Source organism: Conger conger, chromosome 10, assembly GCF_963514075.1.
Source record: "Conger conger chromosome 10, fConCon1.1, whole genome shotgun sequence".
Taxonomy (NCBI): domain Eukaryota; kingdom Metazoa; phylum Chordata; class Actinopteri; order Anguilliformes; family Congridae; genus Conger; species Conger conger.
This window is the reverse complement of record NC_083769.1, coordinates 32,631,008-32,658,526: the sequence shown is the minus strand read 5'-3', so window position 1 is coordinate 32,658,526 and position 27,519 is coordinate 32,631,008. Positions and strand designations below refer to the sequence as shown.

Below are 27,519 nucleotides of genomic sequence, written 5' to 3'. Positions count from 1 at the left end.
CTTAGACACCCAGAAACGAATTGAATAAATCAACCCGAAGATAATAAAGTTTTTCCTTGTAAAAAAAACACACTGCCATATACAACACAACAACCAAACTCTGGTTTTAAAAAGGTGTCATTGATTCTAGAATCGTCTTGCATTGAGACAGTTGTAATAAGGGAGAGAAGGACACGGTGAAGGCAGAGAGAGGGCTGTGTGTCAGTCTTACTCAAGCCCACCGTGTTCTTAGTAGGTTCACTCAGAGTCACAGCATGGCTTATTTAGTGTAATGCTTTCCCAGCCTACACAAGTGCGTGTTCTTTGAGTCCAGCTCCTTCATTGAAGTGTGTTCCACCTTCTTTCACTTCATCCCCTGATGGACATGATGAAAGCAAGTGATACTTCCAGTTGACATTTTCCAAAGTCTGTCATTGCTCCCAGTTCCTTTGAAGGCCAGGAGTGAAATGGCCTGAAAACTGAGTCACAACCATGTGGTGTAAAGCAAGAGATCGGAAATCATTATTTGAGCATCACACTGAGAAGCAGTCTCAAGTTTTATTCTCCGGGACCCACTGAGAAGATTAGATTTTTGAGCAAAACTGCATGATCAATTTGTGCTTTGATTGTTGCAAGAGCATCCATTCATGTTACACACAGCATGTTCATTTAACTGACATTAATTTAGTGGATGAACCATTTGGGCTTGACTGACAAGAGTATTTGACAGGTTGTTAGAGGTAACTGTTTTGAGCTAATTAACCGTAGGAACGTTTTTGTTGTTTTTAACAATTTTACACATAATCAGCCCCCAGAACTAAAGATTTCAGGCACATTTCAGATAGAATATCACATATTCACAGTATGGACACAAGACAGTCATTTTAGTGCATTTTCAGTTTGAAGAAACATGACGTATTAAACATACACTACAATAATTCAACAGGCAAAATCCTTTTTGCAATAGCCCATAAATAATTAAAATATAGACTAATGCTGTATTTTGGAGGAAAGGGACACATACATCAAATGGATTAGCCTAATAATATACAATAAGATGCATGAAACAGTCATACAAGCCCTCAACAGATCTATCCAATTGAATGTTAAAGTGTTTTTTTGTAAAGATTAATGTAAGCCAGTAGGGATTCAATAGTGCCTGCAAAACTGCTTTCCAAGCAGAACTTTACATACACTCAGTGAGAACTTTATTAGGTATTTATTACACTTATTTTTAGACTTATTGGTCTTACTGTTGTAATATGTGGTTTGCATTACTGTTACCTTCCTGTCAGCTTTGACCTGTCTGGCCCTTCTCCTCTGACCTCTCTCATTAACAATGCATTTCTCACCACAGAACTGCTGCTCAGTGGATGTTTTCTGTTTTTCGCACCATTCCCTGGAAACTCTAGAGACTGTTGTGCATGAAAATTCCAGGAGATCAGCAGTTTCTGAGATATTTAAACCATCCTGTATGGCACCAACAATCATTCCACGGTCAAAGTCACTTAGATCACATTTCTTCCCCGTTCTGACATTTGGTCTGAAAAACAGCTGAGCCTCTTGAGCACATCTGCATGCTTTTATGCACTTAATTGCTGCCACATGATTGGCTGATTAAATATTGCCTTAACAAGCTGGTTTACAGGTCTACCTAATAAATTGCTCACTGAGTGAGTAAGGTATTTAATGCATCTCATACTCATGCAATGAGGTAAAGCCTTTCTCTCATTGATTTAGATGAATGGTAGTAAGATTTTTTTCTGTGATACGACAGAAAAACCTGTCTTTTAACTGAGTGATTTCAATTGAATGTTTCTGTAACTATATTGTGTTCACTGTATTACCTCACCATCTCAATCTTACAATGAGGGAATTACCCAGTATACCTGGGGCATGGTTCTACTTGCATAGGGCACATTTGTACTGTTCACTCTATACAGTAGAAACAAATTACTACAAAACAAACAATAGCATTAACTGCAGCTTACACACATGCGCGCACACACATCAAACAAACCATAGAGCTCCTGCTTTTGAGCACCTCAAGCTCGATAAGGCAACTACACATTTATCTTTCCATTTGTTTTGAATAGCAGATAATGCAGTTTGCCCATTAGACAAGTGATTTTGGATGTTTTACAGATTCATTTCTGATGCTATACAATTACAAAAGAAATATAGAAAATGCATGGACCTTTACATTAGGCGACTGGCGGACAATTCATCCTCACAATGTGCAATGTGCATTCTCACAGCAACTTGTTCCACTGAAGTTTTAGGCTGCGCTCTATGCTGATGTCTCCTGTGTTTTCAGGTGGACGCCTCTTGAGGGCAACGGTTGCTGGACTGGAGGCGGGGCTGAAGAAGCAAAAGGGACTGATGTCATTGGCTACCATCCTGTCCCTCCTGCCTTACCTCCACCATTGTCCCAGAAAGCCCCCACAACTCATGGCCACTTTAGACCAGGGGCCATTCAGTCCTGAGTAGCCAGAGCATGACAGACAGAGGAAGACAGGTCAGAGAAAATCATTTGTAATAAGAGGCACACAGCTGTTCAATCTTATGGGCCAATAAAGCCCATTCAATGCCCATGCATTATATGGAGAGCACATTGTGATGGTGCGCTCCCAATAATATAACATGCTTAAATGGACATATGGATGTGGAATGCTTTTGGAAAATCTGTGCATACAAATGGATGGCATATAATGGAGGTATGCATTCAAATGTGAATAGGTTAGTGTGATTACCAACTGCCATATTGCTTGACTAAGCTGTTTAAACCTTTATCTTTATATAAACATGAAAGCTTCAGCTTTGTGATACATCCAGCATCCAACACGGACCATGTGTACTGGTACCATGGTCTTTGTATTTTTACATTACATTACATTACATTATTGGCATTTGGCACTTATCCAGAGCGACGTACAACAAAGTGCATACCCATAACCAGGGATAAGTTCGCTGAAAGACCCTAGAGGTAAGTACAATTTCAATTTACACAGGCAGATTTCATTTAATAGTGGTTCTATTTCAACCACACATTTAATTTAATACTAATACTAAGTGCTTTTTTCCCCACTTTGAGGCAGTTCTCTGACCTGTTTCATTGGTCTAAATGTTCCTCTGGAAGTTGTGCTAGATGCTATTAGACGTGAACGCAGGACAGACTGCCCTTTTTGTTGCGTCTCAGTTGGTTTGCAGTTCACTGCGTTATAAATGTCAAAGCCATTTAGAAGTGGTGACTACTTGTTCTATCTTGACTGGGAGACAATAAGTGTGCTGCGTTTCTGTGTCCTCAAAGAGACTTCCTCTCTTAATGAAAAGATAACTGGAGATATATTGGGTTCAGGGAAACATGGGAGCAGACACTGACAGGCAGAGATGAGAGCCCAGTGAATAGATTCATGGACATACAGCAGAGCGGAATAATTCATGAAGTCTGAGGGAATGCCAATGCCTGTTCATTTATGTGTACACCAACGTGATCGTGGATGTGTGTCTGTTTGAAATTCCAATAAGAAACTACTACTTGTGGCCAGGTCTCATTGCCACACACACTGGCAAAGTGCTTCACTGAACAAAAATGAGTCAAAATGCTATGCAGTTTCTAGTGACAAGTCTCCTGTCTCTGAAATGTTTAGAGGGAAGTACAGTGGCTTCAGAAAGTATTCAGACCACATTTTTGCACTTTATTGTGTTGAAGATTTAATTTGAAACAGATAAAATTGCATAAAATTGTGCTTAGGTCAGTTTAGAAAGGCACACACCTGTGTATATGAGGTCCCACAATTCACACTGCATGTCAGGACAAAAACCAAGCCTTGAAGTCTAAGGAATTCACTGTAGACTCCTGCAATAAAATTGTGCTGAGGCATAGATCAGGGCAAGCTGAGTAACCGGGCAAGAAGGGCCTTGGGGAGGTGACCAAGAACCCAACGGTAACTCCAAAAGAGCTTTGGAAGTCCTCTGCAGAGATGGGAGAACAACCATCTCAGAAACACTCCATCAATCAGGCCTGTATGGTACAGTGGCTAGATGGAAGCCACTGTTGAGTTTGGAGTTTGCCAAATAGCAAATAGACTCTAAGAGCATGAGGAAGAAGGTTCTCTGGTCTGATGAGACAAAACTGGGACTTTTTTGGCAGAACTCCAAGCACTATATCTGGTGATCACCAGGCACTGCTCATCACCTGGGTAATTCATCCCTAAGGTGAAGCATGGTGGTGGCAGCATCATGCTATGGGGGTGCTTCTCAGCAGCAGGAACAGGGAAACTAGCCAGAATTGAGGGAAGGATGAATTCAGAGGTCCTTCAGAGTGCATGTGACCTCAGACTGTTCACTTTTCCAAAGTGGCTGGAAGCCCAGACTTAAACCCCATAGAACATCTGAAGAGACCTGAAGATGACAGTTCACAGACGCTTCTCATCAAATCTGATGGAGCTGGAGAGGATCTGCCAGGAAGAATTGGATAAAATTCCCAAATACATACGTGCAAAGCTTGTTGTGATTTACCCAAGACTCAAAGCTGTAATTTCTGCAATTTAAAATGAAATCTACAACACAATTAGGTGTGCAAAAAATTGGAGGGGTCTGAATACTTTCTGAAGCCACTGGAGGTGTACATAGTGTAATGTGCTTTTCTGTGTATTGTATGCGTTCACATTTCCCTCGTTTTTTCTCTATTGCATATTTGTCACACTGAATGCTCTCAGAACATTAGACAAAAGCAGTATTAGACAAAGACAACCTGAGTAAACAAACACATTTTAAAAATTCCTTTTTTTCTTTTTATTAAGGTCATCACCCAAGTGAAAAAGTAATTGACCCCTCAAACCGCAAACTGGCCACACCACCTATAGCAACAATAACTGCAGTGTATTTCTTCTAGTAATTTGATGTCAGACTTTCACATCACTTTGGAAGAATTTTACCTCACAACTTTATTTCACTGCTTTAATTCAGACAAAGTTTCTGAGCAGGAATTGCTCGTTTTAGGTCCTGCCACTGAATATTTATTGTTTTCCTCTTTACTGCGCAGTTACTTATTAATCCTGCTTTGTGAAATACCGCCCTGTAATTACCTTTGCATAGTGTGCGAGAAGAAACTTTGTGGGGACTACTTCACTCAGTGAGCACTTTATTAGGTATTTATTAGACTTATTTTTTTGAATTATGTCTGCTGCTGTAGCCTACTCACTTAAGAGGTTTGGCACATTATGCGTTTAGATATACTGCTGTAGTAATGTGTGGTTATTTGTGTCACTGTCACCTTCCTGTCAGCTTCAACCAGTTTCGTTTCTCGCACCATTCTCTGAAAACTCTAGAGAAAAAAAGCCTTGCGCTTGAAAATCCTAGGACATCAGCAGTTCCTTAGATACTCAAACCACCCTGTCTGACACCAACATTTTTCCCCATTCTGATGTTTGATGTGAACATTAACTGTAGCTCCTGACCGGTGTCTGCAATATGTTATGCGTTGCACTGCCACACGATTGGCTAATTATATATTCGCCTGAATAAGTTTGGGTACAGGTGTTTCTCATAAAGTGAGTTTAAGTCAGGTTTAGATCCAACAAGGCTGGTAATGAACTAAATCGAATTATCTATTAGATTATCAAATAATTGATTGAATTGAGAATCTACAAGTTAACCCAAAACAAGCGATAGAAAGAGATAGAGAAACACAAATATTCAACCACTGCTTCCCCTGCTCACTGAATCTTCAGTCAGTGGAAAATTTAAAAAACCAAGGCAACGCTGTTAATTCAGACAAAGTTTCTGAGCAGGAATTGCTCGTTTTAGGTCCTGCCACTGAATATTTATTGTTTTCCTCTTTACTGCGCAGTTACTTATTAATCCTGTTTTGTGAAATACCGCCCTGTAATTACCTTTGCATAGTGTGCGAGAAGAAACTTTGTGGGGACTACTTCACTCAGTGAGCACTTTATTAGGTATTTATTAGACTTATTTTTTTGAATTATGTCTGCTGCTGTAGCCTACTCACTTAAGAGGTTTGGCACATTATGCGTTTAGATATACTGCTGTAGTAATGTGTGGTTATTTGTGTCACTGTCACCTTCCTGTCAGCTTCAACCAGTTTCGTTTCTCGCACCATTCTCTGAAAACTCTAGAGAAAAAAAGCCTTGCGCTTGAAAATCCTAGGACATCAGCAGTTCCTTAGATACTCAAACCACCCTGTCTGACACCAACATTTTTCCCCATTCTGATGTTTGATGTGAACATTAACTGTAGCTCCTGACCGGTGTCTGCAATATGTTATGCGTTGCACTGCCACACGATTGGCTAATTATATATTCGCCTGAATAAGTTTGGGTACAGGCGTTTCTCATAAAGTGAGTTTAAGTCAGGTTTAGATCCAACAAGGCTGGTAATGAACTAAATCGAATTATCTATTAGATTATCAAATAATTGATTGAATTGAGAATCTACAAGTTAACCCAAAACAAGCGATAGAAAGAGATAGAGAAACACAAATATTCAACCACTGCTTCCCCTGCTCACTGAATCTTCAGTCAGTGGAAAATTTAAAAAACCAAGGCAACGCTGTCACGGCATATCTAATAAAAAGGCAAAACAGAAAGCTAAAAATAAAAAGGAGAGGGAAGCTAAAGGAAAAGACTCTGTGGGTCTGAGGAACTAAACCAAAGAGACGAGGGCTAACTGCCCTCCACAGAGCTAAGAATAACCCAGCTAAGAGGACCAGATAGAATCCACACGGTAGCTTCTGCACATCCCTAAACACCACAGGTGTGCTCCGCCACAATTGGCAGTGAGTCAGGGATCTTTAAATAGAGCTCAAGCAGCTGGACTCGATCAGGGGCAGGAGAAGCCAATGCATGGGAGCCACCCAGTGGCCCAGAGCAGAACCACACCACCATCCCACTTAGGTTTCCCATGTCTAATAACACATTTCCTATAAATATCCAAAACAATTCAGTGTGATAAATATGCTGTCATAGAGGAAATCAGGAAGGGGTTAAATACATTTTAAAGGCTAAGTACTGTGTGTGTGCATGCATGCATTTTCGACTGTGAGCATTAAGCGTTGAAAGCGTGTCCGCATGTCTCAGAGCACAGAGCATTGTACATTTTAGTGGCTTCCATTCACCACAGGAAATAGGCGGTGAATGACCCTGCAAAAAAGGCTTCTGAGTGACAGGTGTGTGACAGACCAGGATGGTGCAGGCAAGCTTCACCCCTGTGAAGCCATGTGAAATGTGCTGAATTAATGTGATCCTTGTTTTAAGTTATGCTCTATGAATGTTTGTGAATGATGTATCAGGGTAACCATTTTGATGATCTCCATGCCTCCTGTGTGATGACAGAAATGAGTCCTGAGGACAGCAGAACGAGAGCCCAACACAAACCACACGGAAGTAAGTCTCACCACACAACCAACTGCTGCTTAAGCTCCAACTTAAAAAATGAGTTTATGCACTTATGAAACCTCAGCTCAGTATCAAAAGAGAAAAACAGCATTAGCACAGACAACACAAAATTAAAGTTGAACAGATACACATTCGTAGTCCACTTCATGGATTGAAATACATTTGTAAAAAGAAGCATCGTGGAAAATCACTGGACCACGAAGAGGATTTGCAGTCATTTTGGTTGGTGAAAATAAAAATACATTTCAAACAGAATGAAAAAACACATCAGGTCCTTATTAATTGTGGCTTCACATATTGTGCAGCAAACTGTTAAACAGATTTTTAAAATAACAAATAAAAAATGGCTTGAATGATAAAATAAATAATCTACATAAATAACTAAATTTATAATTACATTTTTGAATTCATGAAAAATTAAAAAAGGGAATGTGGATCAGTTGATTTTAACATTTAAACATTTACAAAAAAACAAACAAAAAAACTCATGGCAAATAAATGTATGCCTGAACGGATAAACACACAAACTGCTCTTGGAACATTAATTCAGTTAACTGCCATTATGGTAATGGTATTGATCAAAGTGATTCACTTTTTTAAACTTAAAGCTAGGGAGTGACAACTTTAAGGTAATTATTTCTGCTGTATTTTTGTGACAGATCAAGTATTGACCCACACACCCATCACCTGCAGCTCATCATTAAACAAACAAGGTCACTCACCTGTAGTCCTGGCTAGGTCCTCTAAAGCCACTCTCTGTTAACCATTAACACGAATATAATAATACAACCAACTGATCTAAAATGATCCAATTAAACAAATACAGTCGGACATAGTGCATAAGGGGTTTGGATTCAAAAACTACTTCTGTAGTTTTAGGGGCAGTGCAGATGGTCTTAAGCTTAAGCTGTGTGTGCAGGGTATTATTTGGTGTGAGCAGTGAACAGAACACAAAATGCATAGAACTTCCAGAACAGCTGCAAACGTGGCCCTCTCCTCAAAGGGTCATTCTATTCCTCCTTACTCTGCACTGCACGAGGTCTCTACATACAGGCTCAATATACACACACACACACAAACTAATGTGTGCGCATATACTGTGCATACTCATATCGTACGCATATTGAAATGAATCAGTTTAGTATGTGGTGTAAAAGAATCCCGACTTAATGCGGGCTACATACTGTAAAACTCCTGGAGATCCATTCCGTCTGACAAGTCCATCAAAAAGATTCTGTTTTGTCAGCAATTAATTGTTTTCTAATACATATTTGTTAGATATTATTGATATACTGTCATAAGGGCAGACAAAACCACTGGTGCATTTAATGCATATATAAGCATCTGGTTAAGACGACCGTTAATATTTAATACATTTGAAGTATAATTCAGCTTGGTCCATAAGATCCAGTACAGTAGACGTTAAACTGAGGTACTGTAACATATGTGCCCTTCCCTCGAGAGGAGACCTCTGCTGTGTACATAGAAATCATATAATCATATAAATATGTTATCTTTGGATTTGAACCACTAGAAATAATGTTTCTACCGTCTTTAACAGAACTGTCTGTTTTCATTACCAAACGCAAGCACTGCTGAGCATTGCAGTCTGCTGGCGAAATGTCTAAGCTGTTATTTTTCACAGTCCAGGTAGAGTCGTCCACGTCCTGGCCGGCTGCCGTGACCCCGTGACGACCCCTGACCTTTACTGTGAGCCCTCGAGGGGGAGGGAGCAGCACGGCGGGGGTGGTGTGGGATGGGGTGGGCGGGGGAGAATGACGACGCGCAGGCACGGGGAGCGGTGCTCGTCAGAACCTGGCAGCCACAGTGGGGATGATCTCCTGAGGGACGTCCTTCACCGGGAGCTCCCCCGTGTCGCCCGCCCCGTGGTCCGTGCTCTCGCAGCTGCTCTGCGGTGAGTCCGGTGGGGGCTTGTACAGCACCGACGCCAGCAAGAAGAACACCGTCCCCAGCACCTGCCCAGGGGAGAGGAGTCAGAGAGCTCCCCAGCCCCTTTCTCACTCTACTACACATTCAGACTCACTTCTCAAACGTTTGTCTATACAAGATAATCTATCATCATGGATTTATCCTCCAAATGCTATAAAACGAGGCTAAAACCCGACAGACTAGTTGAGGATCTGCTCATTAGAATGTGCGGTAGTTTTACTGTGTTACTCACTATGTACTACGCACACTGGACTGAGTTGTGAGGACAGCAGTATACCTTGTATATGAGCCCAGCGATGAGGCTGTAGTGGCTCATGGAGGAGTTGTGGTACAGGTAGCAGGAGCCCTGCTCGCCGCAGTCCTCCTGCCACAGCATGCAGGAGATGTCAATCACGGAGCCGAACGCTATGGGGCCTGGGATCCCGCCTAGCAACACAGCACCAGGTCAGGTGATTAACACGAGTGTAAGGAAGTCGGTCCCTGTCCAATTAGTTATGGTGCTCACTGTATTTTAAATTTCATTGAATTGTTGGCTGGTCTATGTTTAAATATGAGACTGTACGGATCATCACAAGGGTATTGAAAAGCAGATAATTAGAACAGATACAACATAGCTTCAGTGGTATGTCAAGGTTATATTGTAACGGTTAAATGTGTGATGCTGAGTAAAATGAGCAGTTTACCCAGTGTTCGTACAACAATCCACTGAATCCCCAGCCCAAAGGACCGCTGGCTGTCTGGGACACACCTGTAGGGAAAAACAGCAGTCTCAAACATACCCACTGCTCTCTTAGTCCCTCAAGGCTCACAGCTAAACAACTCACACGTACAACTATCTGATCCAAATTCAGTTATTATAATCCTAATCTTAATCCCAGCTACTGTGCCAGATCAGTGTTTAGTGGCAGAATCCACCCATTGGTTCTGGGAGTTATGCCTCACCATGCCTTAAGTGTTGAATAAGCTTGTTATTATTGTCTCCTGTTGACACATAGTTGGTCTACTATTAAACAGAAATCTCAGACATCGTAATTTACACATAGAGTGTAAATTTATGTGAGAATCCATTTACAGAGATTCATATTTGGCAGGCAAATGCACTAAGTATATTCATGCACAGCAAGGACTAGTAAAGACCAGCAGTGCGGGTAGAGCGGCGCAGGGCAGGGTGCGAGTTTCAGGGCCTACCTGAGGGTGGCGGTGAGGGCCGGGATGCTACAGAGGAAGGTGAAGGAGATGATCACGAACAGGAACGTGAGGAATGCAGGCATGTGGTGGCAGGAAGTGCTGCACTTCCCTGACCGTGCAAGACCCTCCTCCCCCCATGTCATGTTACCAATTACGCAGCTGCAGCCGGAGTACATCTGGAGAGAAAAGGCCACATTCAGCCAGAGCACGAATCACCGAACGTACCTAAAACTCTACTGCTGACCAACATGCTCATCACAGATCACTACATTTCACTATTATGTGTGAGCAAACCTGCTTTGCAAACAGGCTAATCTAATCCATACCGCATGTTTGAGATCTCTCCACAGATTTTCTATAATATTCAAGTCTGGGGACAGTGGTGGCCATTCCAAAAACCTTTCCAGGTGATAATTCAAGGTTGATTTTGAGGTATGCTTTGGATCATTGTCTTGCTGGAATACCCAACCTCTCTTCAACTTCAATGTCTGGACTGACCTTTGAACATTAGCCTCTAGAATTTCTTGATATTTGCTGGAATCCTTTCTTCCTTCCACTAGCACAATATTTCCTGTGCCCCCAGCTGCCACATAACCCCAAAGCAATAGATGTACCTCCATGCTTAACAGTTGGCAAGGTGTTCTTCTCTACAAAGGCTCTTTTTTCTCCAAACATACCTTCTTTGGTGGTGGCCAGAAAGTTCAATTTTGTCAGTCCAAAGCACATTGTTTCAAAAGGCTTCAGGCTTCTTAATGTTTTGTTTTGCATACTTCACATGCTTACTTTTGTTTTGAGGTTGTTCTTTCTGGCAACTCTGCCATGTTTATTGTTTAACGTACGTTGTATTGTTGTCCTGTGAACAGTTAGACCTGTGTGTGCTACTCTTTTCTGCAGCTCTTTTGGAGTGATGTGTGGGTTCTTCTGAGCATTTCTCACCAGGTCTCAGGCCATTCTATCTGAAATCTTTCTTGGTGTTCCAGACCTTGCCTTGACTTCAACTTCCATTTTCTAATAATGCTTCGGACAGTGGAAATAGTTGACATAGTCAGAGTTGACAGTTTTTGTAGCCTTCTCCTTCTTGGTGAAAATGACTCATCTTCATTATGAAATTCTTGCACAATTGTTTAGAGGAACCCATGGTTGTTAACACCAGACAGAACAGCCACTGCAGTTGGATACTTTAGAAGGCATAGAGTTACTTCAGAATAACCCTGGAATTATACTTACCTGACTCACTGAAGCCCTAACGAGAAAGAATAATCCAAAAGTGTTCCCAAACTTTTGCACAGTTCACTTTTCCCTTTTTTATAATTCATGAACAGTAAAAAAGGAAAATAAAAAGCAATCTTGCTTTAAAATTTGCAGAAAGGTTTCACGTTTAACCAATTACAGTTTGCTGGACAGGTACCTGTTTCCTACTGCTGCTGAGTGTGTGGTTGACAGTGCTGCAGCCAGCATGACAAGGGGAATAGTACATGATCCCATCAGCCCCACACACAGGGTTATACATCTCTCGCAAGCAGTGGCAATCAGCATTACAGCCATTGGTCAGATTCTTTACCGACTGGGACCTGAGAGAGAGAGAGGGAGAGCGAGAGAATTTATCAGAGAGAAAATAGGATAATGTGGACACCTGGGCCTATTTCATATATGGCATTAACTAGATTAGCTTGAATAGATTGTCAATGTTTTGGGATAAAGTCAGGACGTTCAATCTCATGAAGGGATTTCACAAGGGATTGTTGCTGCGACAACAGTGTCTTAAGCACAAACCAGCAAAACCCTAGGTTTAATGTAGCCAATATAAATCACCTGGTAAAATCACACTCACAACAAGAATAAAAATGTAAATTTTATCTTTTTGGAACTTTGTGGCCTCCGTAGTCCTACTTTCATCAATTCTGACATGGGCAGAGCCTTGTCATATACAAGGAGTAAGGTCATGCTCTTGCCATGTGATTGATCTGCCCTTTATATCCAAGCGGGTGCACGCAGTTATCCAAGATGATCCAATGCTAGATTCACTAATCAACTCGTAGTTCACCTTTATGAAATGGAGTAAGGCCCAATTATAATTAATCATATCATTTGACACGAGACGCAACAAATCATCCTAGATGGTTCAAGCAGTGTATATGAAATAGGGCAGAAAAAGAAGAAATATACAATGTGACCAATGGCCACACGAGGGTATTGTAGGTTCCTTGCAATTCTGTCCTGAAATGAAGGAATCCACACGGCGGGGAAAAACTATGCTGAATATTATAAAAATGTAACATAATTAAAAAATCTGATAGTTGGAGCTTACATACTGTAAGTAGTAGATGCCAAAACACAATTCAGTGAGTTTCAGGTATACATCATGTCATAGAGGGCGCAAGGGGAATGGGGGGGGGGGGTATTGGTGCCACATTAATGTTAATAAATAATTAATACATATTCTAAAACCCTAAGTAGCCCCCAGCTTCCTAATTAAAGGGCTTACTCCCTCCTCCCTTTCTGCTTTTAATTCTGCCACGGTGATTGCAGCAATAGAAATAAATGTTTCATTTCAATCTAAGCAACATGAACTATAATTAAAATGAAACAACAGTGAACTATTAATGCTACAATTTCAAATCCATACATGTCCATTGATGAATCAAGCCTGTCGCACCATGATGTCGTTGCCAGCATGTTTTTCCCTTTTTAGACACTGGTAATGCAGGGTGAGAAATGACATCCAGTCCCAACAACTGGAATCTCATTGACATCTGCATAAATTGTAGGGTTTATGGAATTTTAATGATGACTTTATTTGGGCATACAATGCACTGGAAAAAATAAATGAGAGCATATGAAGTACTAAGAATGAAGGCAATTTAATTTCTATTCACAAATGGGAAGGAAGGGGTCAGCAAATGACAAATTCCAGAAATGTCTCTTGAGAAATAGAGACCGGAATAAACTGTTCACAAATGAGGAAGCGGACAGTACACTCCAGACAACTTAAAAAAATAAAATAAATAAATAGAACTTGCACTTACAATGACTATTGTTTTTGGTTAAAGCTGCTCGATGTGCCTGTTTTGCGATTCATGGATTTGATGCTTTTCACTTGTTGAGAAACAAGTATGCACCTGTAAAATGGCTTTGGATCAAAAGCGTCTGCTAAATCACTGAAATGTAAACATGTACCTGTGGAACTACAGTGCACCACTAAGACACAGAGGGTTCTGGTCCTTACATTACACATTCTCAGAGAGTGGAGGACAGCTTTAATTTTGGGAGAAGAGCAAAGACAACACTTTTATTTGGATCTATGCATGCATCTTGAAAGCCAGCGGGAAGGCTGGGACATAATGCATTTTCTTGGCATATTCTAAAATAAATGGACTGCTTTCAGCTGTGCTCTGCCTCTGTTTTATCTGTTGTCTTTGGCATTTGGTTGATGGTTGCCTGGTACCTCTCTAATATCCAGAGGGCAATTTTATATGACTTCACCACATCTAAAAACACATTTCAGTGATATGCCTGTTCGTTTCTTCAGATAGCCATTGTCTCCGTCTTCTATTGTACGCACATTCTGTACAATATCTGAGAAGAATCTTTTTCAGCACAACGCTCATCACTAAACATTTCAATCTCTTACCTGCTTTCACTCAAAATGGTCTTTAACGTTAACTTTAAATTAAGAGTATTGTAAAAAAGGTTTGTAAAAGAATAAAACTTTTTAAATTAACTAGACAAATAGTTTTTGTAGAGACTAAAATTAAAACGATCATTGTATTTACTATCAATCCAAAGTACTTTATTGCATATCCTGGGCTTACCCGTTGTGAAGGTCTGGGTAAGGGCTCTGGCTCTGGTGGTACAGCACATTAACTCCAGCCATTGGCACGTTGGGGCAGTGGAGGAGGAAGATGAAGATGGCGAGCAGGCTGATGAGGGCAGACACCATGCAGAAGCGGATAATGCCACGGCAACGGAGGTTGAGCTTCTTCACGATGTACCCGCCCAGGAAGGTGCCCCCCCCACCCGCTGGTACCACCATGTAACCTGTGGAAGGGACGGGTGAGACAAGACATTTTTACATTTTACATTTTAGTCATTTGGCAGACGCTTTTAATCCAAAGCGACTTACAAGTGCATAGGTTCTACCACAAGTCAAAGCATCACAACCAGAACTAGGAAAATACACCTGGACTGCTGTTCTAAACATATAGTCGTCATCATAAGTTTTTTTTTTTGGGGGGGGGGTTAGACAGGGATAGGGGTATCAGAAGGGGGGGGCGGGGTAAGTCAGGAGGGAGGACTAAGGTAGAGTTTGAAGAGGTGTGTTTTGAGTCTGCGTCGAAATAGGGGGAGGGATTCTACTGTCCTGACAGTGGTAGGCAAGTCATTCCACCACTGAGGGACCAGAACGGAAAACAGGCGTGAACGTGCAGCTCGACCGCCAGGTGCCCGTAGAGAGGGAACCGTAAGGCGACCAGAGCTGGCAGACCGGAGTGGTCTAGCTGGGGAGTAGGGAGTGATCAGGGATTGTATGTAATGTGGGGCAGTCCCCTTAGCAGCCTGAAATGCCAACACTAGGGCCTTGAATCGGATGCGTGCGGCAATAGGAAGCCAGTGGAGGCCAATGAGAAGCGGGGTGACATGAGCCGACCTGGGCTGACTGGTGATCAAGCGGGCTGCAGCATTCTGGACCAGCTGGAGGGGCTTGATGGCGCACGCTGGGAGACCGGCTAGGAGGGAGTTGCAGTAATCCAGGCGGGAAATGACGAGCGCCTGGACTAGGAGCTGGGTGGCTTTCTCCGTCAGGAGATGACGGATACGGCGTATATTATACAGAAAGAACCTGCAGGTTCTGGCAGTGGAACAGGTGGGAACAGGACACTATTGGGTAGGGTGCGTAGGGGTTGAACTCAGTAGTATCATGTAGGACTGTTTTTCTCTTACCAAACCAGGTGGCAGCCTCAGAGGCACTGAGACTGAACTGAGACTCCAGGAACTTGGGCCCAAAGGTGGACATGCCCGCTATCAGAGTGGCCTCAGTGGCCCCAGCGAAACACAGGCAGATAAACGTGGGATTCTTCAGGAGGAGCAGGATGGACCTAAAGAGAAAGAGAGAGAGAACACGTAGTATAAAAATACATTTCACAAAGTAGCATCTTTACTGCAATGATCGGCAGTGACTTAGTCAGGCTACCTAATACCAGATGTACCGTGGACGTCACTTTACCATTTAAGGCCACATGTACAGGAGCAATAAATACATCCCTCACCACATCCTCTTCAAGGTTTCAGGTTGCATTAATGACATTTAAGTAATGGCTAGACTTTATTTCACAAGCAAATTCATTACACTGTCACAACAATATAGTTTTTATTTCAGCCTTTTTCAATGTAAGATAAATCTGGGTTGCTTTAACATTCAAATTTTTGAATAACAAATAAAACTCACGACAGCTTCATCCCAATGAATAATTATCATGCATAACTTTGAGGTGCATCTTCATTTACAGTATTTTAAATGTCAATATATAGGAGTGAATATTACAGGAGAAAATATGCTGTAACTCCGAATATTCACATGAATTCATTGTTTAAAGTTTATTGAACAGAAGATATAATAACAAACGGATAGATTCAGCAAAGATACAGTATGTAGATGTAGAAACTCTTCCAAAGGACAAAAAGGAAATTAGGAGACTGAGGATGATTTAATGAGGTTTAAAAATTCAGAAAAGGGAACAAAGTGAACTACAGAGATTAGTATTAGTTCTGTCAGTAAAACAAAAAGGAGGCAACAAAGGCGGGTCATAGCCAAGGGTAAATTCCACGTACATAACGGCAAGTATAGTCAATGTGTGGAACAGCTTGCCAGGTCATGCAGTTGAGGCAGAGACCCTGGCTAGACCCTGACTGTCCAGGCTTGATGCACACAGCATGTAGGTACTGTAGAAGGTGAGCCTAGATGGGCGGACTCACCTGTTCTCCCAATGATGTGTCACACTCGTATGCTGTTGTAATCACTGTAACCAGTGATGTGTCACACTCTTATGCTGTTGTAATCACTGTAACCAGTGATGTGTCACACTCTTATGCTATTGTAATCACTGTAACCAGTGATGTGTCACACTCTTATGCTGTTGTAATCACTGTAACCAGTGATGTGTCACACTCTTATGCTGTTGTAATCACTGTAACCAGTGATGTGTCACACTCTTATGCTGTTGTAATCACTGTAACCAGTGATGTGTCACACTCGTATGCTGTTGTAATCACTGTAACATTAGTGCCTGGAGAGGATGCACATTTGCATTTGTCTTATGTGGACTGTTCTTATTCTTAATGTTCTCTCCCCATTTGCTCAGCTTTATCCAAAGCAATTGATGCTTCTCATTCAACCATTCATACACACACACCAACGGCGAATGGCTGCCATGCAAGGCACCAACCAGCTCGTCAGGAGCATTCGGGGTTTAGGGGTCTTGCTCAGGGACACTTCGACACACGGGATTGAACCGGCAACCCTCCGACTGCCATTACCACCTGAACCGATGTCGCCTGAGCCAAATTTGCCCATTGTGGTGGTTATACTGAGTGGTTATACTTTTTGATAACTGCCAAAAAAAGAAACATCCTTAGCACCTGGGCATGTCCTTCACCGTCTTGCCAAACTGTGGGTCTGCTGCTGTAACCTGGCTTCCATCCTTTAGCTGGTGGGCCTCTGACACCCGCATGGCCACATATCGCTGGGAGCCTGGAGGAAGGACACCAAAGCAGGCAGAGAGATGAGGGTGGGGCTGAAAGGGCACACAGGTGATGGTGGGCAGAAATCTGATGTAAGAAATGCTTTATGTTTTAACAGCATAACAACACAAAAGCAAAATGTGATGTGCTCAGGCTGTAGAAAGGAACGGTCGTCACATGGTGCTGAATGGGAGTATTATTTCAAACTGAATAAAAGACTCAGCTAGCGGGGTCTGGAGCAGCACCTGGGAGCTGGCGTGGGTATCCTAGAATGGGGAGGGCAATGACCAGAGCAGCAGCACCCCCCACAAGGAAGCCGATCCACCAGGCCCCCACCCAGAGAGGGTTCTCTGGAGTGAGTTCTGTCCTGAGGGAGGAACGGAGAGATTTAGTGCTATATAATGTACCGTATAATGCATCAAGCATTACAGCTGACCAAATCGCAGTTAGTCACCGTGAGCCCAAAACGTGGATGGATAACTGCAGCGAAAACACTTTCATATGGCCACAGGAAGGAGTTACAAGTCATTGATATTTGTCCTGATGTGAACGCCAGCCTTCTCATTCAAGAAGCAAGCCACAAGGAAGGTGGAGAAAATGTTGGAAGCTAAAATTGCTAAGTAATTACTTTTTAGAAAGTAAGTACTTTTTTAAGTAAGGTAACACTCATGCTGAAGCACACAGAGATCATGTTACCTTTCCCTGTATGCTAATTTATGTCTTACTGTCACTCAGACTTTCTCATGGAATAAGCCCAATGCAGACAGGAGCACAAGTGCTGTACCTCTGTGGAATAAAGGAACAATAAAGTACAGCTGGTAACATGCTATTATAAGGCCTGTACATCTCCCCACCCCACCCAACACTGCCACGCTCCCCTGAGGCAGGCGAGGGGAAGGAGGAAGCAGAGTGCGGGCCACTCACATCAGATGGATCTCTGTGTACATGTTGAGGAACAATCCTCCCAGCAGGTATCCAGCAGCCGGTCCCACCACGGCCGCGGTGTAAAAGATCCCTGGGAACAGAGGCCAAAGTGAGTGTGTCGTCTGGATGCCAAATAAGCCAGGCTTAGGCACCATTGTTCCACCGGTCTTGTGCGTGCGCGCTTGTGTTATTCTAGTTTTTGATGGATGGGGCTCTCAGCCAGATCAAGTGTATTCGCCGTGTTTCCTGGGGAGGGTGGGCAGATTGTGATTGTCTCGATCGCCTTTGATATCGGAGCAGGAAACCACCAAAGACATTTTACCTTTTATTGATGTCTGGGTTGGAACTGGCGGACCTGCTGATAAAGTTGACTGAGTGCAATGGAGATGTATGGGAGCCTGAGAGGGACACCATTTGTGGATTCTACCCAATTTTACCTTTGGTGAGACAAGTCAGGGTCAGCTGCATCTTGGATGCAAGCAAGAGCGTCACTAAAACTGAAATGTGTGCAATGTTCTTCTATAGCTTACGAGCCATTGGGTCATGCTTGGGTCACAATTACGTTTTCACACTGACACTTTAATTAATCATAAACTTGAATCTTCTACTTTGTGAGAGGTCAATGGGTCACAGAATCTTATTTGCTGACAGTTCTGGGATCAATGGATTATACAGGAATCTATCAAGAAAAAAAATTACTTGAAGGCAGTGTAGAGGCCTTATACTGCATAAACATTTCTGAAATGGCTTGCATAAACACCACAATTAACCACTAACTTAGTAGAGGGATTTAGTATTTGTTCTATGTTGGGCACAACTCCATCCTGCTTTGCATGACAAATTCGCTTTCTAAATATAATTTAAACACCGGTTTCCATGGCAGCACTGCTGTGAAAATAAATGTGAGTGTTTTAGTAAGTCTCACAGACAGCATTAGTAAATGCCTGTTACAGTACTGGTAGGCCACATCAACTAGGTCCAGAAAAACAGGAACCTCAGACGAGCGCAAGAACAGAGCGTCCTTTAGCAATTGGGTCAAGCTGCTGCCCTCGGCTTGTTGTTGAGGAGTGCTGAAATGGCTGGAAGCTAAGCGATGCCAGGCTGTTGACCAGTTCACATCCAAGTCACACTAATCATGAGGCGTCACACGTACACTGTTTGTTTTGGTAGCCGCCACCCTTTTCCCACTCTTCAGACAAGCTCAAAAGGAGCTCCAAAAAGCTATTTAGTTCTGCTGGGTGCTGCTGGGGTTACCTACTTCCTGTGCCTTTGGCAATGTAGAGGCATTTAAGAAGTAGAGTGACACTATCTACATATAGTGTACAATGGCCCAAAAACTGCCATACATTACACTTAAATCCTTACAACATCACCGCCACATCCTTTCAAACAACCGTTTCTGCAAGAGCAATACTTGATCTTAATTAAACGTCTTAAGTATACACTGATCACTCGGTCACACTGTAGCACTTGAGTACAGAAGACTTGTACCTAACAGACACAATAGAATTATTTCTGTTCTTTTGGAGTGAATTCCAAAATGCACAGCATGTCGTTATTCATTAAATACATACAAGAGATGGAAGTCTTCTCACCAAGCACTAATAGAGGTTTAACCACATTCAACACAATGGCTTACTTGAATGAGGATAAATGCTAAGGAAGGAGATACCATTACATAACCTGAGGACAACTGACAATTACACCATTACATATCAACTGATCTGACCCAGGCCCCCACCCTCTCTGAGTCTGAGGGACTGAATGAAACAAGGAATTGAACAGATTATGTGACACAGTAAGACCTTACAGTATTTCAGAAACTCACAACAAATAGAAGGCACATAGAAATTCCTCTATCAGTCTGTTGCAGTGTGGAATATTTTTGGCTGTCTCTCATCAAACCAATACTTAGTATTCATGATTTGAACTTTGTTTGATTTTTTTTAGCTTATTTTTTCTTTCTCACCAAGAAACAAAATGAGAAACTGCAACTTATCAAAGCATCCAGCATGACACAGGGCTCCACTGAGGTCACATGATCCTGTCCTCTGTGCAGACTGTTCACACTAAACTGGATAGGTATGTACAAACAGCCTTTTGTTTACACAGGTGAGGCTATGGCCCGTTGCCCATTGAAACTGCTGGAATGATCAGCTGTTGTGCAAAGAGGAGTGGTAACGGGCATTTAGTACTGCATTGATAAGGCCAAAACGAAATAAAAAATATTGTGTTTATATTGGCAATTGGCATGTTTTGATTTGTTTGGTTTATTAACCCAATAAGTCACACCAGCCCTTATTTGCATTCATTTCAAATTTGCTATGAATATGGCCACAAGATATACCATTTGAAAGCGTCAGAACTCTATCTGTATCAACTATTTTATCATGCCATTACATTAGCAGACTTGTACAAAAGTGCTAGGTGTATAAAGTTAGCTAAACATTCGTCATATGCTTAATGTTTTTATTCTTCAAAATGGAATAAAGGAAATACATTTAGACAGGAGTGCTTGAGCCTGACATGTCGCCCAATTTTTCACATCATGTGTGAGTAGTTCAGACGACCTGGGTCTAAAAACAAAGTACTGGCGTAGAGGCCCAGATGTGAGCATCACTGGTCTAGGACTTTTTTTAAAGCATCTGTCTGCCAGTGCAACCGAACAAAGATTCTAAAATTTTCTTATATTATGACAAAATAATTAAAGATTTAAAGATACCCCCCAAAAAAAAGTAAGATCGCTCCACAGCTCTACACAGCACTCACCGATATAGACGGGCGCATAGCTGGACTTAACGTTCTCATCCAAGTAGGTGACACCCAGCGTGTAGAGGGGCGTGGCCCCCATGCCATGCAGGAACTGCCCCAGCATGAAGACGAAGCGGTAGTTGGACAGGCTGCTGCCGCTCTCCTGGCAGGGGCTGCTGAAGTTGGCCGAACACAAGCCCGTCTGCTCCAGCACGCTCACCTGGTAGGGCTGGGTGATGAAATGAGGCAGGGCGAATACCAACGAGCCCAGGGCCATGATCAGCACCCCCCAGCCCAGCCACTTGGGCTTGTGTCCAGTGCCCCCGAAGTAGCTGACGAAGGTCAGGCAGATGCAGGCGGCGATGTCGTAGGAGCTGGCGATCAGCCCGGTCTGGTAGCTGCGCAGGTCAAAGCGCCGCTCGATGGAGGTCACCACCGTGTTGATGAAGCCATTGACGATCATGCCCTGGAGGAAGGAGGCCACACAGAGGAAGAACAGCACCCACTGTGGGGTGTTGAAGGCCTGAATCACCTGTGGCGTAAGGGGGCCCCAGCCACAGAGATGCTCAGACTCCGTTGGGACGAACTTCACTCCATACGGGGGTTCAGCCTTGTCCCCGTAGCTCTGTCCTGTTAGTGCGGCTCCAATCCTCCTCCCCTCCAGTCCATCTGCAGCGGGACTTCCAGTGCAGGAGCCGGTGGGTGAATCATCAAGCTGGAATTCAACGGGGCTGGGTGTGTCTAAGTTGGCATCGATTGGACCATCGTGGAGGTCCAGGAGCTCCTGCTTGGAGCTGAAGGAGGCATCTGCATTGAGAAGGTTGGGCATTGCTTGCTCCAAAGAGGAGAGCAGAGAGAGAGGTTTGTTATTTTTCTTTAGTTTGTGAAGGGGAACTGAGGGCTACTGACACGTGCTCCTCAGCTGGTGACTGGTCCTTCCTGTCCCTGTGCACATGGGATGAGTGGGATGAGGAACCGTGGATCAGAGTGAAAAGATACAACTGTCTCTCTTACACAGGACACTTATTCGGGAGCGATACGCCAATGTCCCTCGTCCCTCCAAGACCTCATCCTGCAAAATGAGAAGAAATCAAAAGCTTCAGTGTGGTTCACACCATGTTTACTTCCGAAGCATACATCAACACATCATCACACATTTCCACAGTTCAGTGAGACAGATTGCATGCATACAATGGAAATTACAAACTGCTTACAATCACGGCTTTTCATTTCACTGGCACTGTATGCTATGCCCATGGCTGCAGTAGGGCTGGGCTGGCCAGGCTTAGTAGAGCCACCAAACAAAGCTTAGTGGGGATTAGCTCTACTTGAATGGAAAACTCTACCAGACCAAAATTAATACGGCTCTTCCTTCTGTCACACAGCAGATGTGCAGCCAGGACACTTGCGTAATAAACCATCTGACCAGCTTCATCAATGACAGCCCAAGACATTACAGTAAAGCTACTGTATATCTAAAAAGCACCAAGCCGCAAAGATATGAGAAAATGGCTGTAACGAAAGGTGAATAGGGCTGAGAGCTGTGATGCATTGTGATGACAGAGGACAAAGGAAGCTGGTTTGGAGCCTGGTACCCGAGAATGTGGCTGCCTGTGTGCTGTTATCTCCTAGCTCTGGGAGCCTGAGCCCTAGAGAAAACAAATGATGTCTCCACAGAGCACAAGTGCTATGAAACTCGCACTTCCCTTTCTCATTTTTCAAAACATACAAACGGTAAAAAATTATCCAGTTCTGGGCATTAAACACATAACTTTGATCTAAGATACTGTTAATAATTTACATAATGGTCCATTCACTGCTGGTCGTGATCTTGCATAGGTACTACATACGAAGTAGAAGTGACTGAGCACAGGTGATAAGGTGGTGAACAATTAAACGCAGGCTTACTGCATTGAATGCAGGCCAAATGATCACAGCAGGGACTAGCAATCTATTTTGATACAAAACCAGAGGATGGCAGCAACCCCTCCGGTAAATAACCAGCCATGCAAACAAGAACTAAGGTTCTGTTAGTGTGTGCACCGCTATGATGAATGTGTGTATGCCACAAGGGCGTTCCTCTCGGCTGAACTGACAGCTAGGTGGTTTCCTGGAGACTCATTCTGACATGGCGGTCTTCCTGCGGGAAAACTCATGTCATCATACTTGACTGTGGCTGTTATGCTTTCGATGCGCTGCCAGCTGAGAGACCCAGTTTACACTAGCGTGGCAAGCTGCGGTGATGTGTCGCAACTGTTACCCAGAGAGCAGTGAGCCAACGGTATGTGTACGTGCATGTTTGTGGCCTGCAGTTTGTGTACGTGCACCCTATTGTACATGTACCCTATTTATAGCAAAGGTCTCAGCCTTTAAAAATTTAGACAATTATTTATTAGACAGTTATTTTCTGCATTTTGAAATTATTTCTCCCACTGCAGGATGCACTTTGGTCCCGAAGGGACACAGAATCACTGATTGCCAACTCAACAAATCAGAGCCTCCGCCTTGCCTTCAAAATGCTGCCACAGTGTAACTGTCTTGCTTCAGTCTTCTACATCACCTGCTAATACTTGCTAATACTAAGATGTTGGACAAGACTGCGCAGCTGTGGTCAAAATGCATTGTGCGATACATTCATCTTCACTGTATACAGCATGTGGTAAGTTCTTTATTTGACTGGTTTGAAATGCAAGAGGAGTGAGAGCATGACCAGGTGCTTTAAACACAGAGATAATATCGCTAGTTTGAACCATATTAGCCTCCATCTCAGCAACACAGAAGAGTAATTGTCTTTTACATAGCTTTTGCATACACACCAATGAACACATCTCAATGATTAGAAAGTTGGGATTTTAGTAGTAGTGCAACAAAAAGTTGATACAAATAATAAAAGATTAACTACAAAATAAAAAAAGGCTTCATCCATCTTGTTTTCAAAAAACATTCAATATAATGTCAATGTTCCTTTTGATTTAAATGGTCCCTTAAGGTAAAGAGGAATACATTTATGCCACATTAACTGACCTCTTCCTTATACTCTAAACAACTACCGATGAAAGACAGACAATGCACCATGTACAGTACATCTGCTTACCTTTAACTCTCTGAGGCCAAGCTTCTTACAGCAAAATACACCCTCTGCGCCAATCCTGTTACACTGCCTCAGAAATCCTACCGCCGGCCAGAATTAGAGCGCCTTCACATGCAGACTAATCCAATGAGCCAACTGCAGCTCCCTCTCTCCTGAGGCTCATTCATTCACTTCACAGTGAATGCCAGTCCAACACTAACAGAAAATCACTTTCTTAAGAACTGTAAGACAAACCTGTTCATTTAAATTGTGGTCCAAGATCAGAAAGCAAAGTGTCCATTTGTGTGGGACAGACGGGCAGCAGACAGGTGTTTCCTCTCTCTCCCTTCCTGCGAACTGGCTCTCAGTGTAACTGACATCACCATTAAAAGGGGAATCACCTCCTCTCCTCCCCTACCAAAGCACTACCAATCAGGTGCAGGTGCTATTTGACACTGCTTTCCGTACTGAGACTGGATTTGTGATCTGTGAAATGTTTTTAAAGGCTTCTCTGAAGAGCCAATACAAATAATTCCTAATAATGGCATATAGTAAAAAGTTATCTATGGTAGACTAGTAATAAAATTACAGTAAAAACTGCAAAACTGACCTGCCATTCATGAGACCTCCCTCCCCATTTCTACAGCTAAGTAGTTAGAAATGAAGTCCACACAAAACATGAGTATGTTTTACTTTTTCGAACAAACTGACATATAGTTTCAATATAGTTTCCAATCTCCCTCGGTCTGGGGCTCCACGCAATATCTTGCCTCGTGGGATATCAATGATCATGAGAAAGGTCAGGGATCAGCCCAGTACTACACAGGAAGAGCTTGTTAATGACCTGAAGGCAGTTGGGACCACAGTCACGAAGAGAACCATCAGTAATACACTACACCGTGAAGGATTAAAATCCTGCTGCACGTGCAAGGTTCCCCTGCTGAAGAAGGCACATGTACAGGCCCGTCTGAAGTTTGCCAAAGAACACCTGGATGATCCAGAGGAGGCTTGGGAGAAGGTGATGTGGTCAGATGAGACCAAAATAGAGCTATTTGGCATCAACTCGACTCGCCGTGTTTAGAGGAAGAGAAATGCTGAGTACAACCCCAAGAACACCATCCCCATTGTGAAGCATGGAGGTGGAAACCCCCTCTCAGCTAAGGGGAAAGGATGACTTCACCGTATCGAGGGGAGGATGAATGGGGCCATGTACCAGGAAATTTTGGGCGACAACCTCCTTCCCTCAGTAAGAGCACTGAAAATGGGTCGTGGATGGGTCTTCCAACATGACAATGACCCAAAACATACAGCCAAGGCAACAAAGGAGTGGCTCAAAAAGAAGCATATTAAGGCCCTGGAGTGGCCTAGCCAGACCTAAATCCCATAGAAAATCTGTGGAGGGAGCTGAAGCTTCGAGTTGTCAAGGGACAGCCTCGGAACCTTAAGGATTTGGAGAGGATCTGCAAAGAGGAGTGGACCAAAATCCCTCCCAAGATCTGTGCAAACCTGGTGAAAACTACAACAAACGTCTGACCGCTGTGCTTGCCAACAAAGGTTTCTCCACCAAGTATTAAGTCCTATTGTTCTATGGATCAAATACTTATTTCATGTGAAAATATGATATAAAATTGGCATAACAGTGGCAGGTACAGTTCAGCATGTGCAGCAATTAATTTATTATACACTTTGAACACATGGCTAATATCCTGACTAGAACAGGGACAAAAAAATAAAACACACAGCAGTGTTTGTTGTCTGTCCTTCGCTCCGGATATTCAGGACAAACAGATCTTTGGAGTGATCAAATATTCAGATGCCCAAATCAATAGGCACAGCCTACACAGGAGAGTAAGGTTTACTTTGGAGTTTCTTGTTTTTCTTCCCTTCTTGTAAAAAAGCCTCCATTGATGTACAGCCTCTTGCAAGTCCTCCACACAGGAAACGGACACTTATAAATAGTTCACTTATAAATAGTTTTGGTGACTGAATTTTTCAGTCACCAAAAAACACTTTCAAAGATTTAATGTACTTGTAGTGGTAGGAATCCTGTGGAGATCCTGAATGATGTAATCTTTATCTGTTTTAAAAAAGCAGGACTTTACTGGAAGTCACATGATTTATTTTCTGAATTTTTATGGAACTCTCTCAAGCCAAAAACAGGCTTCTGGATTATGTCATCGTTGCCTTGGATTTAAGCAGGACTTTTCCGGGAAGTCACATGATTTAGGTTTCTGAGTCAAATACATGAGAGACAAATAAGTTGTGTCTAAATCAACAGTTTGGTACAATGTTAAGAAGCAAGAACGCACTAGTGAGCTCAGGAATGGCAAACAACCAAATTCAGTGCATAAATAAAATTAAAAACTCACAAGTTCACGCTGAATGTTCAAGCACCATGTTTTCATGGGGTCAGTAACAGGTAGGGAAAAATGAAAGGAAAGAACAAATCATGCATGCATACAACCATTAAACAGGCACCTACACATTTCTTCAGCAGCCCACACTCATACTAAGATATGCCAAGAAATGAACTCAAGAAAACACTGTACACCGTACATCACAGTGCCAAGCTAATAAATTAGCCTAAATGCAGCTCTTTGTCATGCATTTCAAGATTAAATAGCTGAAACATCCTGAAATGCTTTACACATAGCTGCATGTAGGCCTATTATAAGACTGTCTTTGTGTTCGGATTGCTGTCTAATGTCAATTATTATTTTGCGCCAATTAAGATGAAGTAAACTTTCTACCACTGCATTCAAGGTGCTTATTATTCTGGGCCCTTTCTCTTTCCCCCAGTTTTATACGTGGTTATTTAATTATCATGGATTATTTATTTAACATTCATGCTATTAACATTCATGCTTTTTTACACAGTGGGCATGCAGTTGTTGGTGTCAAATTCAGTGCATCTCTCTCCTGTGGCAAACAAGTAACACGTCTGCAAGTATTCTAAAGGTATGCTGCATATGCATATGCTTCCAAACATTCAAGAGCTTAATCAAGCCTTGGCTTGGTTTTATTGCCCCGATGAAAACTGCCCTTAAGAAAGCCCAATATGCCAGGAGCAGCTTAATCTTTTTTTCTTTAAGAAACAAATGTCATAAAAATTTGATTACATACCGTATTCTGAACATAAGATATTTGTACTTAATGCTACTAATGCAAGTTCAAGTTTGTTCATTACATTTATGTAGTTTTTTTTTTTTTTTTTACTTCTGAATAAGCTCCACATTTTTTCTGTGGCGATAAGTGGGCCAAAATGTTAGATTTATTTCTTAAAATGTATTTATGAACAGTTACTGTTTTGCTTAAAAAGGCCAAAGTATTCACAATCACTTTTATAAGGCCTATTTAATTGGGGGCCCGAGGGCTGAATTGTACTGGCCCTTTAAGTGGTTCAAGGCAACAGCACTTTCCAAACACCATTCACAACAGCGCGCACTTGATAACTAGACTGTCTCTTTCTACTATAAAAAAGTGAAATGTTCACACAGAAAACCT

General features: G+C 42.5%; 1 protein-coding gene across 5 annotated transcripts in view; it reads right to left on the bottom strand.

Moving 5' to 3' along the window:
* Positions 1–501: 501 nt before the first annotated feature.
* slco4a1 (solute carrier organic anion transporter family, member 4A1) overlaps positions 502–27,519 on the bottom strand; it is a 37,909-nt gene continuing 10,891 nt past the window's right edge. For 2 of the 5 annotated variants that reach the window (XM_061257722.1, XM_061257723.1), the window contains exons 2-13: positions 20,964–22,017; positions 18,195–18,285; positions 17,516–17,637; positions 17,169–17,280; positions 15,474–15,628; positions 14,348–14,573; positions 11,944–12,106; positions 10,536–10,711; positions 10,031–10,095; positions 9,625–9,773; positions 9,213–9,373; positions 502–2,340 (exon numbers count right to left, since the gene is read on the bottom strand). In XM_061257722.1, the coding sequence (XP_061113706.1) occupies positions 2,232–2,340; positions 9,213–9,373; positions 9,625–9,773; positions 10,031–10,095; positions 10,536–10,711; positions 11,944–12,106; positions 14,348–14,573; positions 15,474–15,628; positions 17,169–17,280; positions 17,516–17,637; positions 18,195–18,285; positions 20,964–21,774 (2,340 nt within the window). In that variant the 5' untranslated portion in view covers positions 21,775–22,017 and the 3' untranslated portion in view covers positions 502–2,231. Of the gene's footprint in view, positions 2,462–9,212; positions 9,374–9,624; positions 9,774–10,030; positions 10,096–10,535; positions 10,712–11,943; positions 12,107–14,347; positions 14,574–15,473; positions 15,629–17,168; positions 17,281–17,515; positions 17,638–18,194; positions 18,286–20,963; positions 22,018–24,039; positions 24,241–24,270; positions 24,367–27,519 lie in introns of those variants that run through there. The other 3 variants (XM_061257724.1, XM_061257726.1, XM_061257727.1) reach the window with 3 other exon arrangements.